The sequence below is a fragment of the Nycticebus coucang genome, chromosome 12, assembly GCF_027406575.1.
Source record: "Nycticebus coucang isolate mNycCou1 chromosome 12, mNycCou1.pri, whole genome shotgun sequence".
In the NCBI taxonomy this organism is placed as follows: domain Eukaryota; kingdom Metazoa; phylum Chordata; class Mammalia; order Primates; family Lorisidae; genus Nycticebus; species Nycticebus coucang.
The window spans coordinates 65,524,262-65,538,009 of NC_069791.1; the positions used below are offsets into that span (position 1 = coordinate 65,524,262).

Genomic DNA, 13,748 nt, shown 5'->3' on the forward strand with positions numbered 1-13,748 from the left:
CTCCTAGTCCCATCTCTCTCTAGCCCCGTACCAATCTGCATCTGTCTCTGTAGATTGACCTATGCATTCTGGTTATTTCATAGGAGGATTCTGCAGTATGTGGGCTTTGGGGTCTGGCTTCTTTCACTTCACATTATGTTTTGAGGCTCATCCATGTGATAACATGCATCAGTACTTTATCCATTTCTATAGCTGGATAATATTCAATTGTACGGATGAGCCACAGTGTGTTCAGGGACGCTTTCTTGTTTCCGTGTTTTGGCTGTTGTGCATAGTGCATTATGCACATCTGTGTCCAGGTGTTTGCTAGAGCTCTTGTTTTCAGTTCTTTTGGGTATACATCTAGGTGTGGAATTGCAGGTCATGTGGTAACTCTATGTTTAACTTTTGGAGGAGCTACTCACTAATTCAATGTGTTTCACTCAGGGTATTTGAGTTCTGTCCTTGGCCTTTATCCTTTTAGGAAGCTTACATGCACCTGTGCTTACTCTGGCCTCTTGGAACCCTTCACATCCAAGGTCATTTTTTTTTTTTTTATTAAATCATAGCTGGGTACATTAATGCGATCATGGGGCACCATACACTGGTTTTATAGACCATTTGACACATTTTCATCACACTGGTTAACATAGCCTTCCTGGCATTTTCTTAGTTATTGTGTTAAGACATTTACATTCTACATTTACTAAGTTTCACATATACCCTTGTAAGATGCACCACAGGTATAATCCCACCAGTCACCCTCCCTCCACCTCCCTCCCTTCCCTTTCCCCCTTCCCCCTATTCTTAGGTTATAACTGGGTTATAGCTTTCAGGTGAAAGCCATAAATTAGTTTCATAGTAGGGCTGAGTACATTGGATACTTTTTCTTCCATTCTTGAGATACTTTACTAAGAAGAATATGTTCCAGGTCCATCCATGTAAACATGAAAGAGGTAAAGTCTCCATCTTTCTTTAAGGCTGCATAGTATTCCATGGTGTACATATACCACAATTTGTTAATCCATTTGTGGATCGATGGGCACTTGGGCTTTTTCCATGACTTAGCAATTATGAATTGGGCTGCAATAAACATTCTGGTACAAATATCTTTGTTATGATGTGATTTTGGTCTTCTGGGTATATGCCTAGTAGAGGAATTATAGGATTGAATGGCAGATCACACCATTTTCCACCCATGACTTGGCCACCTACCAACTTGGTTTGCTCTACAAACTTAATGAGCAGCTTTCCTATTCTGTCACTTAAGCCCGTTATGAAGTGGTAACTGTTTGGGACCCTGTTCAGCCTGACATACTCTGTGCTCATAGCCTTCTCTGTGTGTCCCTGGGTCCTCCAGAACCATACAGCCACACCAGGCCACAGTGCCCCTGTGACAGGGATTCAGGAATCTCCACAGAGGAGTGCCATGGTCCTCCTGGCTGGCAGGAGGCTGAGGGCGTCTTCCCTGTGGCTCCCATGCAAGGCAGTCTGTGTGGCATGGGCACAGGGATAAGGAATATGCTCAACTCAGTGCGGCAGATATAAAAGCCACCATAGGCACTTGGGTTTTGGCAGCAGGAAAGAGCAAGACAGAGTGAGAAATGTGGCATAGGACCAGAGCAGGGGTTCAGGAAATGAAAACACCCCTTAGGCCAACAGCACAGCATTCAGAGAGGGGAGAACAGTCAGCACGAGGCAGGTCACTGGGCAGGGCCAGAGACTCCAAGGGGTAGAGTTGGGAGCTCAGAAGACACCAAGGGGCCTCCTTAGCAGACTTGGAAACAAGGCTGTTTGAAGGGAGGGGTTTTCCTGCAGTCAGCTCTGTTCTGAGACGGTTCCTTCAAATCTTAAAGGGATGGGATGGTCGGATTGGATTGCTAGGGCAGAAGCTTAGTGCTTCTTTATATAAGGACCTTCCTCATGCCATGGGCCAGTGGTGGTATCTTTATTGGAGGAAAAGAGTCAGGGTAGATGTGGGGAGAGACATTCCCTCTAGTCAGCGTGTGATGGAAATGTCTCTGGACCCTACATGAGGACCCCCAGCCTGTGCCCACAGACCCACCACTGGTCACACTGGGATTTTGGCCAAGTCCTTCTCTCTGAGCCTCTCTTTAAGGCCTCACCTTGTCAAATGGGAGGAAGGACAAGACGGTGTGGAAAATTCTTTCTGCTACTGATGGTGTCTGAGCCCTTAGGGCTTTGTTCCCAGAGATTTCATTCTTCAGGTCCCACCATCCTGGGGCCCAGTTCTTGACCAAAACCTACCCAGACTTGATGGTGGCAAGGGCAAGAGCTTGTATCTCCAAGGCATAAGAGAGACATGTGGAGGTCTCAGGGCATTCTAGGTAGGGGATCTTATGGGCTCAGCCCAGCCCACCACCCACCAAGCAGGTGCATACGGTCCATGGGGCATCCTTGGTCCTACAGCATACTCAGCCAACCTCAGGATCTCCCTTTGCACAGGTTGGAGCCATCGGTGATGAGGAGGAATGGGTCAGCCTCTATGAAGAGGAGAATGAGCCTGATGCCCAGACCCTGGAAATCCCAAACCTCACACCCTACACTCACTACAGGTGAGCACAGCAGGCGATGAGCCGCTGCAGGAGGAAGAGTTGGCATCTCAAGCAGGTGGCTTCTATTGGCCATAATAAAACCCAGTTGAATACATGTAAATTAGAAGTTTCCAAGTAGCAATAACAATAAATCAAAGCCTGAGGCATAGGCAGGATACACAGTTGGTTATTATTCTAAGGGAGATTATACCCAGATGATAGATTAGCAATGTTATTTATATCAATACTAGCCAGGAAAATACCAAATAGAAATGGCTTACTATTATATTAGGCTTAATAATAATGTGTTGCTTTTGTTTACAAAACTCCACAGCCTCTTGGGACTATTAACATGCTGTGTGCTAACAAAGCAGACGTGCTAGGAATATCCTTCTGCTCCCCTTTCCAGGGCCCAGGAGCTGCTAGTCTCACTTATCAAGCACTTAACATACCATTTAACCTTTCCCTTCTTGATCCTGAGACTGATCTGGGCAGTAAATCCTTGGCCTTAACGAAGGATAGAGTGATCATGAGCCGTTAGCGACGTTATAGCTTCCCGTAAGGCCATTGAGGGAGATGAAATTTCCAGTTATCATCAGATGTTGAGTTTGATAATGTCATTATTCTGCCAGGACAGATACATTTCATAAGATTGGGGAATGAAAGAATAAGAATTACTAATTCAGGGAGTAAAAGGTGAAATTACATCTTTGTGAAGAACATTTTTTTAGTACAAAACAAAGTCATCGGGCTTTTTTTTAAAACCTAATGAGAAATTCCATTTAGCTTCTATTCATTTTAACATCCTTCCTAAAACTAGAGAAGACAAATCAAGGCACAATACACTGGTTTTTAAAGAAAAATGTTTAGCTAAAAATGAGCTATTGGGATTTAAGACTTACCATGTGAAATTAGCAGAAGCTATATAATTATTTTAAAGATCAGGAACTGTAATTAAAGATCAATGTTCCTGTCTTAAATTCTGGTACATTTAGGGAACCTCTATAATAAGTATGTGTATGTCTGTGAGCTTAGTAAATTTTCTTGGTTGTAAATTTGATTCCAATAATTATATAGATAAATAAAAAGACTGAAAGTATTACCACAGACTCTGAAAACATCTAACTCCACCTTGTTTTATAGAAAATCAGAAACAAATCCATTTGTCAAAGGGCTCACAGTTACTTGATGGATTAGAATCCAGGGTGTGGTTTCTGGGGTCCTTGCTCTTCTACTGAACCAATAGAAAATGAGGTGCAGGGGTACCCTTGGTCATTCAAAAGACATTGGACTTTCAGACCTGTCCTCTAGTAGCAACATTCCGACACTCCAATTCTGTTGAATAGCTACTTGATCTTTGATCCTCTGATTAAAAAGTTGAATCAGCCAATGGAAACTGATGACATAGATTTCTAACTGTCTAACCCAGGCATCCTCAAACTTTTTAAACAGGGGGCCAATTCACTGTCCCTCAGACCGTTGGAGGGCCAGACTATAGTTTAAAAAAAAAAAAAAACTATGAAGAAATTCCTATGCACACTGCACATATCTTATTTTGAAGTAAAAAAACAAAATGGGAACAAATATAATCACACCGCTTCATGTGGCCTGCAGGCTGCAGTTTGAGGACCCCAGTCTAACCCATTCAATTGTGTTTTACTTGGGAACTTTAAATAGTTAGGTTGCAATAGATTCACTATTCTTTGAAGGCTTTTAGGAAAATAGGATAAATATGTAGTTTGCATTTTGAATAGAGCCAGGTACAGAGAATGTCCTTGAGCAACATGAGCCTTTAGCATACAGGTGGACATGTATCTGAGCCTTCCCCTGAGAAACAGGCATAGGATTTTGGGGGTTGACTTCGTCTCTTCCTTATTATCTTCTGCTTTGGAATAACTCTCATCATTGGTCTTACCTTTAGATTTCGAATGAAGCAGGTGAACATTGTTGGTCCAAGCCCCTACAGTCAATCATCCCGGGTCATCCAGACCCTGCAGGCCCCACCTGATGTGGCTCCAACCAGCATCACAGTCCGAACTGCTAGTGAGACCAGCTTGCGGCTCCGCTGGGTGGTGAGTGGGAGTTGAGAAGGGGAGGCTACAGGGACAAGAGGTTCGAGGTGCCCAGGGCATACATGGAAGCCAGAGCTTAGCAGTTCCTTAGTCATGCCTTTTTCCTCATCAAAATTAATCTCATCATCAAACCAAAAAGTATTACATTTTATAGTTAGTGCTAGGTCTCAGACTAGCCCGGGATATGTGATTAATTAGTGGCATTACTCACTCTTTTCTTGGAATTGAGGAATATTCCTTGCGGGAGGAAAGCTGGTAGTACTGCATGCTAGACCTATAAGTCCTTAAGCTGGGTCAACATGGAACCAATGCTCAATATTGTAAGAGAGCCAGCCTGATATTTAATCAGAACATTTCCCCCACAAAACTAAGCCAAATGTATTAAAACAAATTATATCCAGCCAAAGTTACTGACAGGGTTTTCATTTAATTAACAGAAGAAAAGTTTTAGGAAAAAATAGAGTAGAAGGTTCTAAGATTATTCTCCTAAGAAGCATTTCTTATGGAATTGACCTTATAAGACAAGCCCATCCTTAAGAACTTTAAAGGTGACAGTTCTGAGACCTCAGCTCCTCATGAACCTTTGTTCACTTCTAGCCCCTGCCCGATTCCCACTACAATGGGAACCCAGAGTCTGTGGGCTACAGGATTAAGTACTGGTGCCCAGACCTCCCAGCCTCAGCACTGGCCCAAGTCGTCAATGACCGGCTGGAGCGGGAGTTCACCATTGAGGAGCTTGAGGAGTGGACGGAGTACGAGCTGCAGATGCAGGCCTTCAATGCTGCTGGCTCCGGGCCATGGAGCAACGTGTTACGGGGTCGGACAAGGGAGTCAGGTGAGACGGAGGTACTTCCAGTCCCAGAGACCAGCCCTCTCCATGCCTCAGTAGAGATGGGCAGGGCTTAGTGACTCCTGAGTCTCCAAATCCCACTGTGTGACTACATTGGCGCTCTCCAAAGCCATTGGTTAGGCCACAACAAGAAAACTTCACTAGGGGCCCAGGCCATTCTCTGGGAGTTGATGAATTCTAATAAGGGTTGGACTAACATTATTATTTTTTTAAGGTTGGGATAATTTTTCCCATCAAAGTTAAAAAGGCAGAATGTGTAAACATCCTATGGGGAGTCTTTAAAAACAAAGTATTCAGAATATCCTCTTCACAAATTAATGTGGGTAGCACATTAAATAGTCACTGCAGTAACAAATGGGCCCCCGAAGTTGAATTGCTTTAACACAATAGAAGTTTATTTCTCACTCGTACTGTAGTCTCAGGTGGGTGTTCCTCTTGGATGGGTGGCTCGCATCCATGAAGTGATTAAAGGCCCAGGCTCTGCTGTTCTATAGAACTAATCACTTTCTGCACAGAGCTACCAGAAGAGAAAAGAAGGAGCCAAGAATGGACCTCTTCTAACCTGTGCCGAAGTGCTACACACATCACTACACTCACTGACTTTGGGCTCAGTTAGGGGGTTACTGATGATTCCAGGAAGAAAGGAGAAGTATTTTTGGTCACCCTTGAGTCGACCTCTGCTCATTATGCTGCTAATGAACATGGCCCCCTAGTCTTCTAGCTTCATGGATTGACTTCAAACAAGCAACAGTGATTGGGAGGACCTTTCCTTGCCTCATGTGAGTTTGTAGAAACACAAAGGGAAGAGCGAGTGCATCTAACGCTCTTTAAAGACATACTGCAATTGGTTCTGAATTGAACTTTATTTTCTCTCTTGAGTCTTTGGTGGATGTCACAGCATGTGCTTGATGGATTCAGGGGCCGTTAATTCTAGGCTAACTTAGGCTGTTAGAAATAGTACTTAAAATAAATTACTAGCCTTTGTCAGACACAGGGTGAGGAGAAGGTTCAGACAGTTGAGACCACGAACTAGGCCAGTGGTCAGTGGTAAAGAACAAGGCTGCACCCCCTTTCCGCGGGTGGTCCTGCGGAAATAAAATATTTTTGAAAATATTTTTGAAAAAACAAAACAAAACAAATTATAGATAAAATATAATTTTTGAAACTTTATTGACATGTTCATGAGAAAAACAAGGAAACCCCAAGGTGTCAAAGGCATAAAGGGAACTGAAAATAGTTCAGCAGTAACTGTTGAGCTTGGCTGCAGCTGTCCTGGGGGGACAGAGTTGGGGCTGGATCCATCATCGTTTCAGGACCCTTTTGGTGCACATGTGGAAACAGGAGAGTCACCTTGAATCTCTGTACTATGGGAGCCAGAACCTAAACTCTTGTATGGAGACATGAGTCTTGAAGGCTGTACCCTCTTTAATAGGGGAGACTAAAAATACCTGCCCTCAGAAGTTTGTCTATGCCTACCTGGACTCTGCATAGGGAAAAAAAGAGTAACCCTGAGTCCTGTGCCCAACTCATATCTGGGTTTAGAATTTACTTTATATGAATGATCCAGAAACTCCCAGAAGAGAAATTAATGTATAATTTCATTGCAGAAACCAAAAGCACAAGCAGCAAAAGAAAAAAAAAAAAGTAGATAAATTGGACCTCATTAGAATGAAAACCCTTATGCTTCAAATAATATCATAAAGAAAATGAAAAACAACTCCTCACATGGGAGAGAATATTTGCAAATTATATATCTCCCAAGGGACTTGTATCTAGAATATATAAAGACCTCTTACAACTTCCCAATGAAAAGACAAATGATCCAATTAAAAACTGGGCAAAGAATCTGAATAACATTTCTCCAAAAGAGATATATGAATGGCCATAATACATGAAAAGATGCTCAATATCATTAGCCATGAGGTAAATGCAAATCAACACCATAATGAGATACTACTTTACGCTCCTAAGATGGCTAAAATAAAAAAGAAAAGATGGACAGTAACAAGTGTCAGTGAAGATGGAGAAACTGGAACCCTGTATATTTCTATAGGAACGTAAAATGATGCAGCAACTTTGGAAAACAGTTGGCATTCTTCAAAAGGTTAAACATAAGGAAATTCTACTCCTAGGCATATATAAAAGATTACTGAAAACATATGTTTACACAAAAATTTATATATAAATATTCATAGCAGCTGGATTGCTATGCTATTATTCACAATAGCCAAAAAGTAGAAACTATCTATCAGTCATTAAACGTGGTTTATCCATACAATGAATAACTCAATAATAAAAAGGAATTGGATTCTGATACATGCTACAATGTGGGTGAGACTTAAAAACATTGTGCTAAATAGGAGAAGCCACACACAAAGATCTCATATTATTTGATTTCATTTATCTGAAATGTTGAGAATAGGCAACTCAACAGAGACAGAAAAGTAGATTAGTAGTTGCCTAGGCATGGGGAAAGGGTTGGAGGGAGTGAGAGTGATTGATATGGATACAGGCCTTCTTTGGGGGCTATGAAATGTCCTCAAGTTCATTGTGATGATGTTTGCACAATTTTTGTGAATATACTGAAAACATTGAATTGTACAAAGGTATTATGTGAAACTTAGTAAATATAGAATGTAAATTTCAAAAAAAAATTTAAAGATATCAATATGTACAGAAAAAATGTAGAAGAAGAAAATTGCAGAACATTAAAAGCCATACACTTTGATTTAAGCAAATTTTTAAAAACAGAAAACAATATGATACTGTTTATTATTTGTGGATACTGTCAGAATCTTTTAAATGCAAATAAAAGAAGGTCCAACTCAAAAAAAAAAACATTGATTGTATAATTTAAATAGATGAATTATATGATATAGGAATTATATTGCAATAAAGCTATTTTTAAAAGAAAAGCTTAGTTTTCCCTAGATTCATTTTGCACAGATAAAATGTTACTGAAATAAGTAAGGCTCATAGATTGTACACTTTGCCTATGGTTGGAAAGTCCTGAAGATTATTTTCACTACCCTAGTATCTTCTTGCCCTAAAGGGAAATAGTGATCAACTCCTCCTGAAATAGTTATATATACATATTATACCCAGTACAGGAATTTACTTTTCTCCAAAACCAAAACAAAGAAGAGAATACAAAAATAAACCCCACATGATTTCAGGACAAACCTTTGGAAACCCAACAGAAGCAAATATGACTCCTCCTCTGGAAAAATATTGCCACAGCCAAATTTTCCCATATAAAAATCAACCCCTTTAAAAAATGAATCACAATTATCAAACATAGAAGAAACAATCTGCCATATGAACAGCCAAAAAAATAAAAAAAGAATAGCCTAAAAAAAGAAAAGAAAGAAAGAGGGCCCTGATTACTTTAAAATACATAGTAGTCTGAAAGAAACTATATAATAACTACATTTAAAATAAGGCATTAAAATGTTATTATTTTTATAAAGAAGGGTTTTTTGTTTGTTCGTTTGTTTATAAGAAAGAACCAAATAGGACACAGTTGTTGAAAAAAAAAAGTCTATGTTTCAGGTAAAAAGCAATTTAGACACTGTCAAAGAGAGAATTATCAAACTAGAAGCTAGATTTAAGTAAATAACTCAAAATATAGCACAGAGACACAGAGTTTGAAAATATGACAGAGATTAAAAGACCATATAATGACAGGATCTCAGATGGATATATGAGATTTTCAAAATGGAAAGAAAGAGGACATGAGAGTGAAGAAATATGCAGAGATAATGGCTGAAAAATTCCAAAAGTGATGAAGGACATTATCAGACTGAATGAATGAATGAATGCAGATTAAAGCATGAATCCTGAGCAAAATAAATAAAAATAAATTCACAAGAAAATGCATTTGGTACAAACACAAAACACCAAAACCAAAGAGAAACTCTTAAAAACAGTTGGAGTGAAAGGCAGATAACCCATGAGGTGAGGCTAAGACAGTGTTACTGATAGTGACCACTCAAGAACAATAGAGGCAAGAAGGAAAGGGGATCATGATCTTGAAGAAGCTAAGAGAAAATCACCCTCAACCTTGAATTTTACACCACCTCAACTAATTTTCAAGGATGTAATTCAGAAAACAACAAAATAACTGTTATAAAAAATGAAGGAATTGTAATAAAAGTAGAAATATTGTTTTGATAATTTTTCCAGGGATATGCTTTGAAAACCAAGTAAACCAATGGAAAATTACTGAGTTGAGACTGTATTTTTTTTTTCAAACCTTTCCAGTATTCAAGACGATGCAGAGAATAATCCTTTATGGATCAACTCACCCACTCTAGGTTTTCTTTTTCTGACTTTGTTTTCTTCAGATAATCCTGTTATCAGCTCTTACACAATAACTCTGAGGAGGCTTTCTTGAGCAATGCTGTTTATTTTTGTAGAGACTGCTATGTTTTAATTAATATTGAGATATAGATTTTCTATCAAAAGGAGCATAATGAACTGTTTCTGTCTTGGTTGATTGAATCATGTTTAGGTCCAGGGGACTTCATGGACAGCCCATGCGGAATTAACTGCATTGATTTCAGCATTGCTGTGTTCATAGTTCACTTGTCGAGAAGGCTTTTCATCAAGAGTAGTAATTTTTCTTGCAACTGAAGTTTTGCTTTGTCGATCATCATGTTCTTTCTTTTTTAGAGGGTTATAGCATATAGAAAATTATTTTTTGGTTTTTGATTGAATTTTTCTTCAGTTAGAAATTTGGGTGCAACACAAATCTCTCTGGAAAGAAGAGGAGAGTTTTGGTTCAAGTATTTTCATCACAAATTGAAATAATTGGGTTATTGAGCTTCATTTCAAGTTTGGTTGATTCTTATTTTGGAGATTTTTAGTGCTGGAATAATGAGCTTTTAGGGACGCCTCTTGGGCTGATCTTTTCTCTGATGGTAGGTGTTCTCAGGGCCAGTCTTTGCCAACCTGGGGGTTTTCAAGTGAATATCACTGATCCCTACAGGACCTCATTTCCTCTCCCTTACATTTAGCTTCTGAATGGCACTTTCAGAACCTCCCTCTGTGGTCAGCTCCCCTCCTCTGACAGGCAGGGCCCTTTTAGTTGAAGTAGTTTTGATTTCCTGCCTTGCTTGGACCTGCTACCACTTCCTCTCCCCAGCAGAGAAATAGAGCTTGCCAGGCACTGCTCAGCCTTTTGAGGTGAGGGATAAGATGGGGAGGGGAGCTTGGGGGCTGTCATTGAAATAAGTAAGGTTCATAGATTGCACACTTTGTGTGTGGTTGGGAGCACTGAAGATTTTCCTCACTGCCTGTAATATCTTCTTACAAGGGCTAAGAGGTAGTACGGAGCACCTGAGAAGGCAGGGGCTAGAGAGAGAACAGAGCTACTGACCACATGTGGAACAACAGGCCACCTCACTGAAAGTAGCAGCTCCTTGATATTTAAAATGGCATCGTGCACAGAAACTGAATGCCAGCACTGGGAACATGGAGAGGAACATTTTGAGCCACAATCTAAATGAGGTTTACACTTTTGAAGTGCAGTCTAATAGTTCTGTGACATGTTATGATATATTATGAGGATAAATGAGGCCTTAAAAACCAAGAGACCACATGAGGGGTAGCAGTGAACTGTGAGGTGAGAACTCGCAGAGAAGGGAGAATGCATGAAGGAGAAAGTGAGCATTTTGAGTAGTTTTGTTTTTAGTGAAAAGAGAATTTCTAAGAACATCTCAAAGCTTCAAAAGCCAGGTTGGAAAAGGAGTTGAATCTGCCTCAACAAAGATGATGGGTAAGATTTTTCTTCTTCAAATCTTAAAAACTTTGCAAACAAATGGCAGATTTTGTCCTGGTAGAATTTGAATTAGCTGAAATTTCCATCCTGACGTCTGCCATTTTCTTCTTCCACAACCCCTCCTGGCTCTCTCCATCTGAGAAATTCAGCTGTGTCTGAGTTGCCACAGTCGCTAGGTTGCTGTTATTCTTTGGGAGGTGGCTGTCCAGCAAATGGATGAACATATTTCTACATCTTGAAAAATCAGCTATCATTTATAGGTCTGTTGTGAGAATGGCACTTACGGTTTCAAAGATTGACCCATAGGAAGCAGTAGAAGATTAGAGAAGTGGACCCATTGTGTTGCTATGACAATGCCCTCTCTTTCTACAGATGGGAATAGAATTTTTGGAACACAGTGCTGATATCTTGGGCATATAGTATGTTTGGGGTCCTCATCTTGTTCCGAATAAATTCACATACATTACAGGGTTACATTTTCTTTTAATGATAGTGACTCATTTAATTTATAGCTGATTTGAAGTACCAGTTTATTACACCTTTTTGAAAAGTTAAGTATATATGTAAGCCATTTTCCGGTGAAAGCCATGGTAGCTTTTAAGACACTCTATGGGTGCCTATAATGGTCACAGGGAGCAGGAACAAGGAGGGTGGGCACCACAGCTAGAAGCCGTTGAGGACAGAGGGCTGGTACCTGTGATGAGCATTCCTTCTCAGAGAACCAGGCAACCTTAAAATTATAAGTGTTCCTTTTCTATGACACTTATCTGCTCAAATAAATTAATATTATTTTGTTGAAGGACTGAATAACTGAATGAATAAATATGACCAGACATATTTGGAAAGAACCTTTATCTACTAGAGTGAGCTGACTGGCATTGTCTCCCTCTGGAAATATAAGGAGGGTCACTGCAGTTAGGACTCCACCATAGAGACTCAGGGGGCACACAATTCAACCCATAACCAAAAAGACCAAAGATTTTTGGCATGAAAAATCTACAAATGTTGGGGACAGCATTATTATACGAACCCATGTTACTGTCTGTGTCTTTAGATTAACTGACTAGCAGAGCTATCCTCACAGCCTGTTGGCCACAGAGGATGCCTTCGTGTCTAAAGGGATGGCTGAGTGAATGGCTCTATGGAAGGGCAGCGGGGAAAGCCCCAACTCTAGCTACAGAGGTGCATCTGTGCACCTTAGTGTTCCTGGACCTCTGGTGACACAGCCAGGGAGAAAGGGGACAGATGTTTCCTCTCACCTTCTGTGTGTCAGACTCTATTCCAGGCATGTCCATATTTCATCCCATCCTCACTTCGGGGTAGGAGTGGTTCTTTCACTTTCTCTGCAACAAATAACTATCAATCACCTGCTAATTGCAAAGTACAGGACCACAGTATAGAGGAGAGAGAAGACAAATGCCAAAGTATGAAGGTAGACTTTGCCATTTCACAGATGGGACAACTGAGGCACGGGGGTTAGAGCAGCTCCCCAAGTCCCACACTGAGTCAGGTCCTGCTCCGTCACCCCTTGAGCATCTCACTCCCCTCTGTGAACCTCAAGACCTCCTGAATTCAAAAGGCTATTACGCCACTTAGAAGTGACCTCCTAGAGCAGCGGTTCTCAACCTTCCTAATGCCGTGACCCTTTAATACAGTTCGTCATGTTGTGGTGACCCTCAACCATAAAATTATTTACTAGCAGCGAAAATAATTTTATGTTTGGGGGTCACCACAACATGAGGAACTATATTAAAGGGTCACGGCATCAGGAAGGTTAAGAACCACTGTCCTAGAGCCTCTGTTCCTTCATATGGACAGTGAGCCATCCTGCAGGGTACTCAAGTGCTGAAACCTAAGGAACTTGAACTGTTTCTCTTCCTGTTTGGACTGTGGATGACTGATGTGTGGTGTGACCTTCAGGCCCAGCTGGGAACTTCAGGTCTGGTTATAAAAACCTGACTTTGCTTGGGATATGACCAGATCTGTCTTTTCCTGTCTGGATGGTGTTTGAAGTTTAAATGGGCCCACAGAAAATTAGTAAAACAAAGTGAGATTGTCCAGAATATAAAGTCAAGACAAATTAATTCAGTGACAATGTAAACAGAGGAGAGATTGCATGGAAGTAAAAAAAAGTATCTGATGTGCACATGGGTCAAGAATTGTGCGACTGCCCCTGTATGCACTGTGAATGCAATTTTCTCAAGCTTCACTTTTCTTATGGGTAGAAAGGGGGTAATGGCACCTACCTCACTGGATCACTGTGGGAGTTAATTGCAATTATGTATCTGAAGGCAGTTGACACAGAGACAGCAAAAGGATGCAGTTAGTAAATCCCTTCTCCTTCCCATTCTTGTGTGTAAACCCTAACATCGCCTCCTCTGTCCAGCCCCACCTGTTTCCCTCACAGAGGGCTGAATTTAGCAAAGTCAGTGAACTGACGTCTGTCTGAAAGTGAGGATTTCCTATTTGAGATAAAAGTCTGTAGTTTCCACAAGTTAATACAGAAAAAA

General features: G+C 40.7%; 1 protein-coding gene across 1 annotated transcript in view; it reads left to right on the plus strand.

Annotated features, from left to right (window-relative positions):
- SDK1 (sidekick cell adhesion molecule 1) overlaps window positions 1-13,748 on the plus strand; it is a 1,108,031-nt gene that overhangs the window by 983,893 nt on the left and 110,390 nt on the right. The window contains exons 23-25 of the mRNA XM_053556749.1: window positions 2,446-2,555; window positions 4,456-4,606; window positions 5,204-5,441. Coding sequence (XP_053412724.1) covers window positions 2,446-2,555; window positions 4,456-4,606; window positions 5,204-5,441 — 499 coding nt within the window. The remainder of the gene's footprint in view (window positions 1-2,445; window positions 2,556-4,455; window positions 4,607-5,203; window positions 5,442-13,748) is intronic.